Source organism: Scyliorhinus torazame, chromosome 1 (assembly GCF_047496885.1).
Source record: "Scyliorhinus torazame isolate Kashiwa2021f chromosome 1, sScyTor2.1, whole genome shotgun sequence".
NCBI classification, from domain to species: Eukaryota; Metazoa; Chordata; class Chondrichthyes; order Carcharhiniformes; family Scyliorhinidae; genus Scyliorhinus; species Scyliorhinus torazame.
In genome coordinates, this window is record NC_092707.1 from 156,789,111 (window position 1) to 156,801,955 (window position 12,845).

The following is a 12,845-nucleotide window of genomic DNA, read 5'->3' on the forward strand; positions in this document are numbered from 1 at the left end:
GAGGCGGCCATTTTACGAATCCGACTCGGCTGAGGACTCGGATTACCCGCAACTGGGAGCGATCACCCTCGACCAAACTCGGCCAAAACACCTGCAGAACTCTATGATGCAGGTCTAGGTCAACAGGCGCGACACTGCATGCCTTTTCGACACCGGGAGCACCGAGAGCTTTATTCATCCAGAAACAGTAAGGTGCTGCTCCTTGCACACCCATCCCGTGTCCCAAACCATAGGCCTCGCATCCGGGTCCCACTCGGTCCAAATCAAGGGGTATTGTATTGCGGATCTCTCGATCCAGGGCGCCGAATACACCCGTTTCAAACTGTATATCCTCCCTCACCTCTGCGCCCCCCATCTGCTCGGACTGGATTTCCAGTGCAGCCACCGAAGCCTGATACTGAAGTTCGACGGACCCTTGCCCCCCTCACGGTATGCAGCCTTGCGACACTGAAAGTCGCATCTCCCTCTCTATTCGCGAACCTCACTCCTGACTGTAAGCCCGTCGCCACCAGGAGCCGGCACTACAGTGCCCAAGACATGACTTTTATCAAGTCAGAGGTCCAGCGTTTACTGGGAGAGGGGGTCATCGAGGCTAGCAACAGCCCCTGGAGAGCACAAGTGGTGGTAGTCCGGTCCGGGGAAAAGAAACGGATGGTCGTGGATTATAGCCAGACTATAAACAGCTTTATGCAGCTCGATGCGTACCCCCTTCCTCGCATAGCAGAAATGGTAAATCGGATCAGCCAATACCGGATATTTTCTACGGTCGATCTCAAATCCGCCTACCACCAGCTCCCTATCCGACCGAAAGACCGCCCCTATACTGCCTTCGAAGCAGCCGGCCGGCTCTTCCACTTCCTCAGGGTCCCCTTCGGCGTCACCAACGGGGTCTCCGTCTTCCAGAGGGCGATGGACCAAATGGTGGACCAGTACAGTTTGCGGGCTACATACCCGTACTTGGGCAACGTCACCATCTGCGGCCATGACCAGCAGGACCATGACGCGAACCTAGAAAAGTTCCTCCAGACCGCCCGAGCCCTCAACCTGACCTATAACACGGAAAAATGCGTTTTCCACACAACCCGGCTAGCCATCCTCGGCTATGTTGTGGAAAACGGGGTCCTAGGTCCCGACCCCGACCGCATGCGCCCCCTTAAGGAACTTCCCCTCCCCCGCAGCCTCAAGGCCCTCAAACGGTGCTTGGGGCTTTTCTCCTATTATGCCCAGTGGGTCCCCAAATATGCGGACAAAGCCCGCTCACTCATAAAGACCACGATATTTCCCGTCGGCTAAGGCCCGATCGGCCTTCAGCTGCATCAAGGCCGACATCATCAAGGCCGCTATGCACGCGGTGGACGAAACTATCCCTTTACAGATAGAGAACAATGCGTCAGACATCGCCCTAGCTGCCACCCTAAACCAGGCAGGCAGACCTGTAGCGTTCTTCTCCTGGACGTTCACCGCCACCGCGATTCGGCACTCTGCAGTCGAGAAGGAGGCACAAGCCATTGTGGAGACTGTGCGGCACTGGAGGCACTACCAACGCGCAGGAGGACCGCCTGCAAGCCATCACAATGACCTCTGTCACCCGGGGGTTACCCGGCTCGTCCACTTTATCAAGTCCCGCAACCTACCTTACTCAACCGAGGAGGTCATGGCCATGACCAGGGCTTGCCAGATCTGCGCGGAGTGCAAACCGCACTTCTACCAACCAGACAAGGCTCGTTTCGTGAAGGCCTCGGGGCCCTTTGAGCGACTAAGTGTGGACTTCAAGGGCCCCCTCCCGTCCACCAACTGCAATGCCTACTTTCTCACCGTCATCGACGAGTTCTCCCGCTTCCCATTCGCCATTCCCTGTCCCGACATGACCTCGGTCACCGTGATAAAGGCACTGCACAGCATCTTCACCCTGTTTGGTTTCCCTGCTTATATCCACACCGACCGGGATACATCGTTCATGAGCGATGAACTGCGTCAGTATCTGCTCAGCAAAGGCATCGCCTCAAGCAGAATAACCAGTTATAACCCGCGGGGAAACGGGCAGGTGGAGAGGGAGAACGCGACCGTGTGGAAGGCTGTCTTTCTGGCCCTACGGTCGAGAAGTCTCCCAGCCACCCGCTGGCAGGAGGTCCTACCCGATGCCCTACACTCCATTAGGTCACTCCTCTGCACGGCCACAAATGAGACCCCTCACAACCGCTTGTTTGTCTTCCCCAGGAAGTCCACCTCCGGGGTCTCGCTTCCACCTTGGCTGACGGCTCTGGGACCTGTTCTTCTCCAGAGGCACGCGAGGTGCCATAAAACGGACCCCCTGGTCGAGAGGGTCCGATTAATACATGCGAACCCCCGATACGCCTACGTCGAGTACCCCGACGGCAGGCAAGATGCGGTTTCCCTCCGGGATCTGGCACCCGCTGGTTCCCCCACTCCAGGCGCCCCCTCCCTCATGGCTCCCCTGCGTGATCCTGCAACCACTACCCCCCCCCCCCCCCCCACCCCCCAGCCCTACTCCCCATCGGTGGACACCGACCGCGCGCGCCCCTAGCGCCCCCCCCCCCCCCCCTCTACACCCCCAGTCGGCACCGCTACCCTCAGCCCCAGCTATTTCCCCTGCGCCCCGATCCCCTACCCCGACCCGGACCAAGGCCCCGACCACCGTGCTCCAGGACGTACCCTAAATTAAGACGTCCGTGTCCGCCGCACCACCGCCCGAGCTGAGGAGGTCGATGAGGACGATCAGGCCGCTGAAACAAATGGACTTGTGATTCCACTTCACCCGCGTTGGACTTCGTTTTTTTAAACAGGCGGTGAATGTGATGAACGGTTATTGTATTACTGTACCCTTATCATCATGTACGGTGATGTCCCCTTTAAGACAGAACTTGGAACCCTGGGGGACTCCACCTCCGTCTCCGCCCACCTGGGAGCCGTATACAAGCGGCCGCCTTGCAGAGGCACCCAGTAAGCACCCGTCTTGGCACCAGGCTAGTTCTTAGCTTATTAAAGCCTTCTTTACCGTTTTATTCTCTAGCGTCATTATTGAGGGTACTACAATGTCCGATTTCAATCTTGCGGCTCATTGAGATGAACGAGGGGCACTCAGTGGCTTAGGTTGCCTATTACTAATTTAGCTTGTGGAGCAATTACTCCTCCCACCACTGGATAGTCCTGTATGTTAAATAGTGACAATTATTGGCCATTTTCTTTCTGACGTCATGGAGTTGTGCTGTGCTGCAGTCCCATGGATACACTCCACTACCTCAGCCAAGCACTCGTTCGTCACCAGCTAAACTTCGACAGAGAGTGGCACTGAACTATTTGACAATGGATTGCATCATCACCAAACCCAATCCTGTCCTCTCAACACAGGGACTTTTAATGGAAACTGCAAAGTGTGTTTAGAAACACATTTCAAAGCCCTTTCTGATGACCATGCTCTATAAAGTTCTGCACATTTCAGATCTCCCTGATGGGTGTCTTATATTCTCTCTTTCACACGTTTGTATTTGTGTTGAGTCTCTAGGAGTGTGGAGATGTTTCCACGGCATGGTGTGTGAATCTTTTGTGTAAATGTCATGGCATATGGCTTGAGAAAATAGCCTTTGGTATTTGAAGAAAGTGTTATTGAATTCCTGAGTGTTTGTGGTGTAACAGGAGATTAAGTGCACTGCCTGGCTGTACAAAGGTCAGATTTAAGGTACATTCCTCCTGAAAATGATAACTTGTGCTGGGGATGGGAGAGGTGGAATAGTTTCATGGACGTGAGCTGCCCCCATCTCGGGACCATACCTGAGTAGACACTTTTCATGTGTATCAGTGTTGGAAGGCTATTTGAAAGTTGGTGCATCATAATTCTGCCTGATCCTCACATTTAATAGCATAATTGTTACTGTTCTAATTCCTTCACTTTCCACCTACCCCCGCAAGCCTCCATTGACTCCGAGATTGGGGGATTGAACCTCAGATTTTGCCGGTCTGTAAGACTCGCATTCAGTAACCCCCCCACCCCCCGATACACACACATATTTATTCACCTGCTGGCGGAACTGGAGGCTCTCCTAGCTTTTGATTGTTGCAACTGGAGATCCATTCTGGAATGTTCCCGGTCTTCAGAATCTTTGAATAGGGGAGGGGGGTGGATTTAAAGAGAGATTCGCTTGTCCACCTCACCCTCCTCTGTGATTATGAAAATAAATCTAATTCTCGTCACCCTCTCTATGAAGAGTGACAAGCCACTCGCCGCACCTTTTGACCTTCTTAATGGGGTCACCTGAAGTCCAGTTGCCCATGTTGAATCCTGTCTGCCTTCCAGCTATGGATTATAAATTATTTACAGCCGCTAAATGCCATTCAGTCCAACAGGTTTAAGCTCCAAACAAGCCTTTTCTCATCTCAACTTCATAACCTTTTTATTTATGTCTCCTTCAAGTACATAACTTCCCCTAGACTGCGTCAACTGCTCCTTCTGGTAGAAAATTTCACTTTCTGACACTCCATGGGGTTAAAAAAAAGTTTCTCTTGAATTCCCAATTGGTTTTATTAACGACTGACTGTCGCATATTTAAGATTGTGTGTGCAAAGTGTATTTCTTCCAGGTGTAACACATCAGTCTTTGACAGGGGTTATGCAGATTTATTGAATTGGTCAAGTCTATTTGCCCCAACTGATCAGGACCACCATGCTGCAATCTCTGTGCTAAATTCTGCTTAAGGTTTACTTCTACATCCGATAGGAGCTCCCGAAAAGAATATATTACTGCAAAATACGTGGAGCGGAAATATATAAAGAAAGGCGTTTGTGAAGGTGGACTGAAGCTGTTTGAGGCCATCCGCAACAAGGACCTGCTGCCTTTGCTGCAGATGTACACAGAGGGTGTGGATTTCACTGCGCCCCTCAGCTTGCCGGATGGACAGGTGACTCTTGCATGCTGTCTTGTTGTTTTCCCACTCTGCCTTCTGTTTCAACTTTCTGGGGAATAACTGAGGTGGGGAAAATAGTGGAGAGTGAGATTTTCATACAATGGACAAAGTTTCTCAGCGTTATCCATATTTTAATATATTTTTTAACTTCCCCTATCCATTTGTCTGGTTGTCGCCTGCTCTTTGTCGCCATCTCTCTGAGTGCTCTTTCAAAACTCACTATCCCCATTCTTTTTTAAAAATACATTCAGAGTACCCAATTAATTTTTTTCCAATTAAGGGGCAATATAGCGAGTCCAATCCATCTACCCTGCACATCTTTGGGCTGTGGGGCGAAACCCATGCAAACACTGGGAGAATGTGCAAACTCCACACGGACAGTGACCCAGAGCCGGGATCGAACCTGGGACCTCGGCGGCGTGAGGCATCAGGGCTAACCCATTGCGCCACCGTGCTGCCCTCATTGTCCCCATTGTTATGGGCGAGGTGTTTTCAGAACCCCAAAATGTATCATGGAGTTCAACCAACCTCCCCCTTTAATGTATTTGTTGCTTTTCCTAGCACATGGCTTGTTCCCTAGGAGTGGGATTACAATTATGGACACGTGGGTTTTTAAACACAAAACACTGTTTATTCCATGAATTCAACTTAACACCTCAAATAAACATTGGATCTCTTAACACCCCTTACTTCAAAGATAACTCCGAAAATATTGCAACAGTAAATAATTCCTCAAAATGTTCCTTCAAACTTCCAAGAGACTTAACATCTTTAAACAGAATCACATCAGGTTAAATGCTTTACTATTATGAGTTTAAATCACCCAAATGATCCAGAGATCGTCTTTCATGGCAGAGATCCAGCTCACTGCAAACACAGACACTGCCAAGCTCTTTTCAAACTGCAAAACGGCTGATCTAAAGCCCAGCTCCACCCACTCTCTGACATCACTGTTTTCTTAAAGGTACATTGCTTAAACATCCATGTCTTAAAGTTACTCTCACATGACACCTCCCCCCAAGAAACAAAAAAGAAACCATCAACTTCAAGATGGTTTCATTTTTCACTTTTGCACCATCCGTGCAAGTGTATGGATGTAATGTACACAGAAATGTACACAGTAAATATATCTTTTTGTTTTTAAAAAAAAAACAACACATGCAAACATGTATAATAATATAGTCCATTTTTCTTTGTTCTTCTTCCTCCAACCAAAATCCTTCTCAATTTACAGTCTCTTTGAACAAAGTCTCTCCACGATCCATCCATTCCTCTACTCCTCGGCATTTCTCTTTAGAATCAAATACTTTAGTTCAATCTGACCACAGAGTCCCTTGCAATTCTCCAATACAGGAGCATTGGTGATCACAGCTTTCAGGCAGTTAAATGCCTGTTGAAAGTCCGCTGTCCATTGAAATTTTTTAGGTTTCTTCAGCAATTCCATCAGTGGAGTAATCATGCCACAAACCTTTTGCACAACTGCATCAAATTCATTTATGCTAGGAGATCGCATTATTTCCCTTCGTATTGAGGGTATCGGAAACTCCACAAGGAAAGTGATTCGGGCTTCTTCAAATTTACTTTCGGCTAGGTTCATCACCAAACCAGCCTCCTGAAATCGATCGAAGAACTCCATACGATGTTTTAAATGTTCTTTCCATGTCTGGAAGTTGTAAATAAAAGCAGATTGTTCCAATTTCTCAATGCAATCCTCCAAACGCAGGATAGGATAAGAGTCCGTTCTTGTAACTGCATTCAACTTTCGATAGGCTACACACAACCATTGGGTACTGCCTGGTTTAGGTCTGGTTTAGGTACCATCACTATGGGTGAGCTCCATTGGCTGCAACCCACTTCAATTATGCCATTCTTCAGCATACTCTCAATCTCTCTGTTAACCTGTGCCAATTTTAAAGGATTAAGTCTATATGGATGTTGTTTGATAGGAACAGCAGTTCCTACATCTACATCATGTATAGCCATTGTAGTACTTCCCAATTTATCTCTACAAACATGCCCATGTGATATCAATAACTCTTTCAGGTCAGTTCGTTTTTCCTCTGGAAGGTAACTTAACAATTCATCCCAATTTTTAAGAACATCCTCATTTTCCAATTTAATTTGAGGTATGTCAAATTCACCGTCATCTGGATTTGGTTCGTCACGTTGAGTTAGAATCATTAAAACCTCCTTTTTCTCTCCTTCCCTTTCAAAGTACCTTTTAAGCATATTCACATGACACACTCGGTGAGTCTTCCTTCCATCTGGTGTTTTTACCACATAATTCACCTCACTTAATTTACTTTCAATCTGATACGGTCCACAAAACCTAGCTTTTAAAGGCTCACCTACCACTGGTAACAGCACTAAAACTTTATCCCCATTGGCAAAACTACGAACTTTGAATTTCTTGTCTGCTACCCGTTTCATCACATTTTGTGCAACTTTCAAATGTTGTCTAGCCAATTCACCTGCTCTATTTAATTGTTCCCTAAAATTTGACACGTAATCCAATAGTGTAATTCCCGATTTCTCACCCACCAATAATTTAAGTGGTCCTCTTACCTCATGACCAAAAATTAGTTCAAAAGGACTAAATTTGGTAGACTCATTAGGTGCATCCCTAATTGCAAACAATACGAATGGAATTCCTTTATCCCAATCCTCTGGATAATCTTGACAATACGCCCTCAACATTGTCTTTAATGTCTGATGCCACCTTACTAACGTCCCTGCGATTCTGGATGGTACGCAGTTGATTTAAATTGTTTTATTCCTAAGCTATCCATAACTCCTTTGAATAACCTTGAAGTAAAATTTGATCCTTGATCCGATTGAATTTCTGTGGGTAGTCCATATCTAGTAAAGAATTGAAGTAATTCCTCCACAATCCTTTTAGCTGTAATATTACGTACTGGAATGGCCTCTGGAAACCTAGTAGACGCATCCATTATAGTCAAAAGATATTGATTCCCACTTTTTGTTTTAGGAAGCGGTCCTACACAATCAATTATGACCCTGGTAAAAGGTTCCTCAAATGCTGGAATGGGTATTAAGGGCGCTGGTTTTATCACTGCTTGAGGTTTCCCTGTCACTTGACATGTGTTACATGGTTGACAAAATGTAACTACATCTTTATGTAGTCCAGGCCAATAAAAATGTTTCTGGATTTTAGCTTGAGTTTTCCTTATTCCCAAATGACCTCCCACTGGTACCTCATGTGCAATTCGCAACACCTCCTTTCTATACCCTACCAGCAATACTACTTGATGAACTTCTGCCCACTTTTCATCCGCCTGCATATGTACAGGTATCCATTTTCTCATAAAGACATCATTTTTACGATAATAACACTCTGGTATACTCTCAGATTCCTCTTCCGTATATGCTTTCTGATATATCCATTTTATTTCTACACCTTTCTGTTGTAACTCCGCCAATTTTCCTGAACTAAAAATATCCGCCTCATCCTCCACCTGTTCTTGTTCTTTTTCAACCATCTGATCAAAAATCATTTCTGATAATTGCACTTCAACTTCATCTTCACTCTTTGATTTCTCCTCTTGTCTTAACCTGTGACTTTGCGACCTTGTTACTACACAATCCGGAAAAATCCCAGGACATTCGTCCTTCAACCCTTCAGTTGTCTGATTTTCCACTGGCTTATCAACCACAGTAGACATCGCTCCCACCTGCGATCCAGCTATATCATTACCCAAGAAAAACTGTATTCCTGGACAAGATAGTTTATCTATTACTCCTACTACCACTTCACCACTCTTCACTGGACTTTCCAACCTTACCTTATATAATGGAACACTACTCCTCTCACCTTGAATTCCACATATCACCACCTTTTCTGGCAATATTCTTCCCAAACTACATAATTCCTCATCTCTTATCATTAAAGATTGACTAGCCCCTGTATCTCTTAAAACTGTGACTTCTTTACCTGCTCCTCCTGATACACATGAGTAAACTTTACCCACACAAGTAAATTCTTTAAATACATCTGGCACCTTCTTAACAATTACTTCTTGAACAGGCTGTACAATCGTTTTCATCTCCTTCGCTTCCCTTGGGCCTTCCTTTACCACTCTAACAAACCCCACTGTCTTATCCTGTTTTACCACATCAGCCTTCCCAGTGCTTTTCTTCAACCACCAACACTGTGACTTTACATGTCCTAGTTTAGTACAGTGAAAACATCTGAGACTTTTCATTTCTTTTCCACCCTCCTGGATTTCTTTTTTAATCTGAGGTACATTCTCTTTATCTTTACCACTTGAGTATTTCTCATGTCCCCAGTTTCTATCCCTCACCAGCTGAAACTGATGTCAGAAACCAATCTTTGATTTAAGAACTAATTCATAATCATCTGCCATTTCCGCTGCTAATCTGGCAGTTTTAACCCTCTGTTCTTCCACATGAGTTCTCACTACATCAGGAATTGTATTTTTAAACTCCTCCAAAAGTATAATTTCTCTGAGAGCTTCATACGTTTGGTCTATTTTCAAAGCCCTTATCCACCTATCAAAATTACTCTGTTTGAGCCTTTCAAACTCCATGTATGTTTGACCAAATTCTTTCCTTAAATTTCTAAACCTTTGTCTGTAAGCTTCAGGCACTAGCTCATATGCACTTAAGATGGATTTTTTCACCTCCTCGTACGTTCAAGATACCTTCTCCGGTAGTGATGCAAACACTTCACTAGCCCTACCTACCAGCTTTGTTTGAATCAGTAATACCCACATGTCCTGTGGCCATTGCATTTGTTTAGCTACCTTCTCAAATGAAATGAAAAAGGCTTCTACCTCCTTCTTGTCAAACCTTGGCAATGCTTGGACATATTTAAATAGATCCTCACCACGTCTTCGACTATGGCGCTCTGTCTCATTATCCTCATCCATCTCCTCCAACTGTACGTGTCCCTTTGCGTCTGCCAATTTTAACTGATCTTCATGTTTCAGAGCCATTTTCCGAAGTTCAAACGCTCTCTCTCTTTCCCTTTCCTCTCTATCTCTTTCTTTGTTTCTTTCTTTTCTCTCCTTTTCTTTTTCCGCTCTCTCTCTTTCGTATTCAAGCCGCTTTAAATCTTTCTCATGTTCCATTTGTTTCATTTGCAACTGAATTTTTGCCATTCCCCATGAGTCAAACTCTATCTCAGGCAACTTTAAATGCTTAACCACCGCCATAATTACCTCATCTTTTCGCATTTTGTCAGGCAATGTTAACTGCAATGTTTTTGCCAGACCCAACAGTCTGCTTTTCGTTTCTGTCTGTAAAGTACTGCGTGTGACAGTCTCCACCCCCAAAAACTTCTGAGCCTCTGAAAGAGCCATTGTCCACAACACACTCCCCACTTAAACTAAAATACCACACCGGAAAAGCAACAATCCTTCACTGTCTTTAAGTTCACAAAAGACAATCCAATAGATAGACTTTTATCCCTCTCGAGCCCCCAATTGTTATGGGCGAGGCATTTTCAGAACCCCAAAATGTATCATGGAGTTCAACCAACCTCCCCTTTAATGTATTTGTTGCTTTTCTTAGCACATGGCTTGTTCCCTAGGCGTGGGATTACAATTATGGACACGTGGTTTTTAAACACAAAACACTGTTTATTCCACGAACTCAACTTAACATCTTAAATAAACATTGGATCTCTTAACACCCCTTACTTCAAAGATAACCCCCGAAAATATTGCAACAGTAAATAATTCCTCAAAATGTTCCTTCAGACTTCCAAGAGACTTAACACCTTTAAACAGAATCACACCAGGTTAAAGGCTTTACTATTATGAGTTTAAATCACCCAAATGATCCAGAGATCGTCTTTCATGGCAGAGATCCAGCTCACTGCAAACACAGACACTGCCAAGCTCTTTTCAAACTGCAAAACGGCTGATCTAAAGCCCAGCTCCACCCACTCTCTGACATCACTGTTTTCTTAAAGGTACATTGCTTAAACATCCATGTCTTAAAGGTACTCTCACATGACACCATTCTAATCGGAGCTCCTTGTTTCATTGCTCAGACATATGGAACTGCTGATGTCCCTCGACTTTCCATTTCTCCTAAAATGAACAGGCCTACAAATTCTACTAAAACAAAACGACAAATGGGCGGCACGGTTGCACAGTGGTTAGCACTCTTGCTTCACAGTGCCAAGGTCCCAGGTTCGATTCCCGGCTTGGATCACTGTCTGCAGAGTCTGCACGTTCTTCTTGTGTCTACGTGGGTTTCCTCCAGGTTTTCCTCCCACAAGTCCCGAAAGACGTGTTGTTAGGTAATTTAGACATTCTGAATTCTCCCTCAGTGTACCCGAACAGGCGCCGGAATGTGGCGACCAGGAGCTTTTCACAGTAACTTCATTGCAATGTTAATGTAAGCTTACTTGTGACAATAAAGATTACTATTATTATTAATTCAATCTTGGCATTCTTTGTCCATTGCATGTTGATGGTGAGTTGCCTTCTTTTCCTGTTTTCCACTTCCTTTGTGTCTTTGTTTCTTGAGAAATGTGAAAGAGGAACGTAAATACTTGAGGCGTAATGAATCCACTCCTTCAGCATTATGTCTGTTGGCTGAAGTCCCGTGGTGGCCTCTATGCTGCTAGAGTTACTACTTTTATGTGTTACAGTGGCGCAAACGGTTTGTACGCGGTACTTGTACAGAGTTGCTACTTTTTAGAATGAAAGCCTTTATGGAGTGTAAAGCATTTCCTTTTACATTTTTTGTTAGGATCTTGGGGAAACACCATTACACCTTGCTGTGCGGTTGGCAGACAGGACATCGCTGGCTCTGGTTGACTTTCTGATTCAGAATGGGTAGGTATCACCACTGTTGCAGAATTGGGTGAGTATCGGCTCTGGGGTTGGGTGAGAGTGTACTGGGACTGGGAGAGAGAGCATCTGGTCTGGGACTGGGAGAGAGGTTATTGGCTCTGGGATTGGGAGAGAGAGTATCTGGTCTGGGATTGGATGAGAGAGTATCTGGTCTGGGGTGGGGAGAGCGAGTATCTGGTCTGGGATTGGGAGAGAGAGTATCTGGTCTGGGATTGGATGAGAGAGTATCTGGTCTGGGATTGGGAGAGAGAGTATCTGGTCTGGGATTGGGAAAGAGAGTATCTGGTCTGGGATTGGATGAGAGAGTATCTGGTCTGGGATTGGGAGAGAGAATATTGGCTCTGGGATTGGGAGAGAGAGTATCTGGTCTGGGATTGGGAGGGAGAGTATCTGGTCTGGGATTGGGAGAGAGAGTATCTGGTCTGGGATTGGGTGAGAGAATATTGGCTCTGGGATTGGGAGAGAGAGTATCTGGTCTGGGATTGGGAGAGAGTGTATCGGCTCTGGGATTTGGTGAGAGAGTGTCTGGTCTGGGATTGGGAGAGAGAGTACTGGCTCTGGGCTTGGGAGAGAGAGTATCTGGTCTGGGATTGGGAGAAAGAGTATCGGCTCTGGGATTGGGTGAGCGAGTTTTGGCTCTGGGATTGGGTGAGCGAGTATCTGGTCTGGGATTGGGTGAGCGAGTATCGGCTCTGGGACTGTGAGAGAGAGTATCTGGTCTGGGATTGGGTGAGAGAGTATCTGGTCTGGGATTGGATGAGAGTGTATCTGGTCTGGGATTGGATGAGAGTATTGGGTCTGGGATTGGGCGAGAGAGTATCTGCTCTGGCATTGGTTGCATACCGTTTCCAAGATGTTGGAGATTCCATGCTTGTGGGGAAGGGCTTGTGTTTATTTTCTAATTTTGCTCTTGATATCGGGCAGAAGCATCAACCTTGAGCTCTTCAGATGATAGTCTGATTATCCCAGGATCTGGTGCTGAACCCTTCTCTTCATACACGTTATTGCTAATGTTCTGCATTGTTAGTGAATCTACTTGGTCCCTGTGACCTGCCCCCATGATTCTAGTGCCCTGTCC

General features: G+C 45.9%; 1 protein-coding gene across 3 annotated transcripts in view; it reads left to right on the plus strand.

Moving 5' to 3' along the window:
• LOC140415467 (arf-GAP with SH3 domain, ANK repeat and PH domain-containing protein 2-like) overlaps positions 1 to 12,845 on the plus strand; it is a 197,478-nt gene that overhangs the window by 143,270 nt on the left and 41,363 nt on the right. For all 3 annotated transcript variants that reach the window (XM_072501057.1, XM_072501059.1, XM_072501058.1), the window contains 2 exons: positions 4,733 to 4,913; positions 11,664 to 11,749. In XM_072501057.1, the coding sequence (XP_072357158.1) occupies positions 4,733 to 4,913; positions 11,664 to 11,749 (267 nt within the window). The remainder of the gene's footprint in view (positions 1 to 4,732; positions 4,914 to 11,663; positions 11,750 to 12,845) is intronic.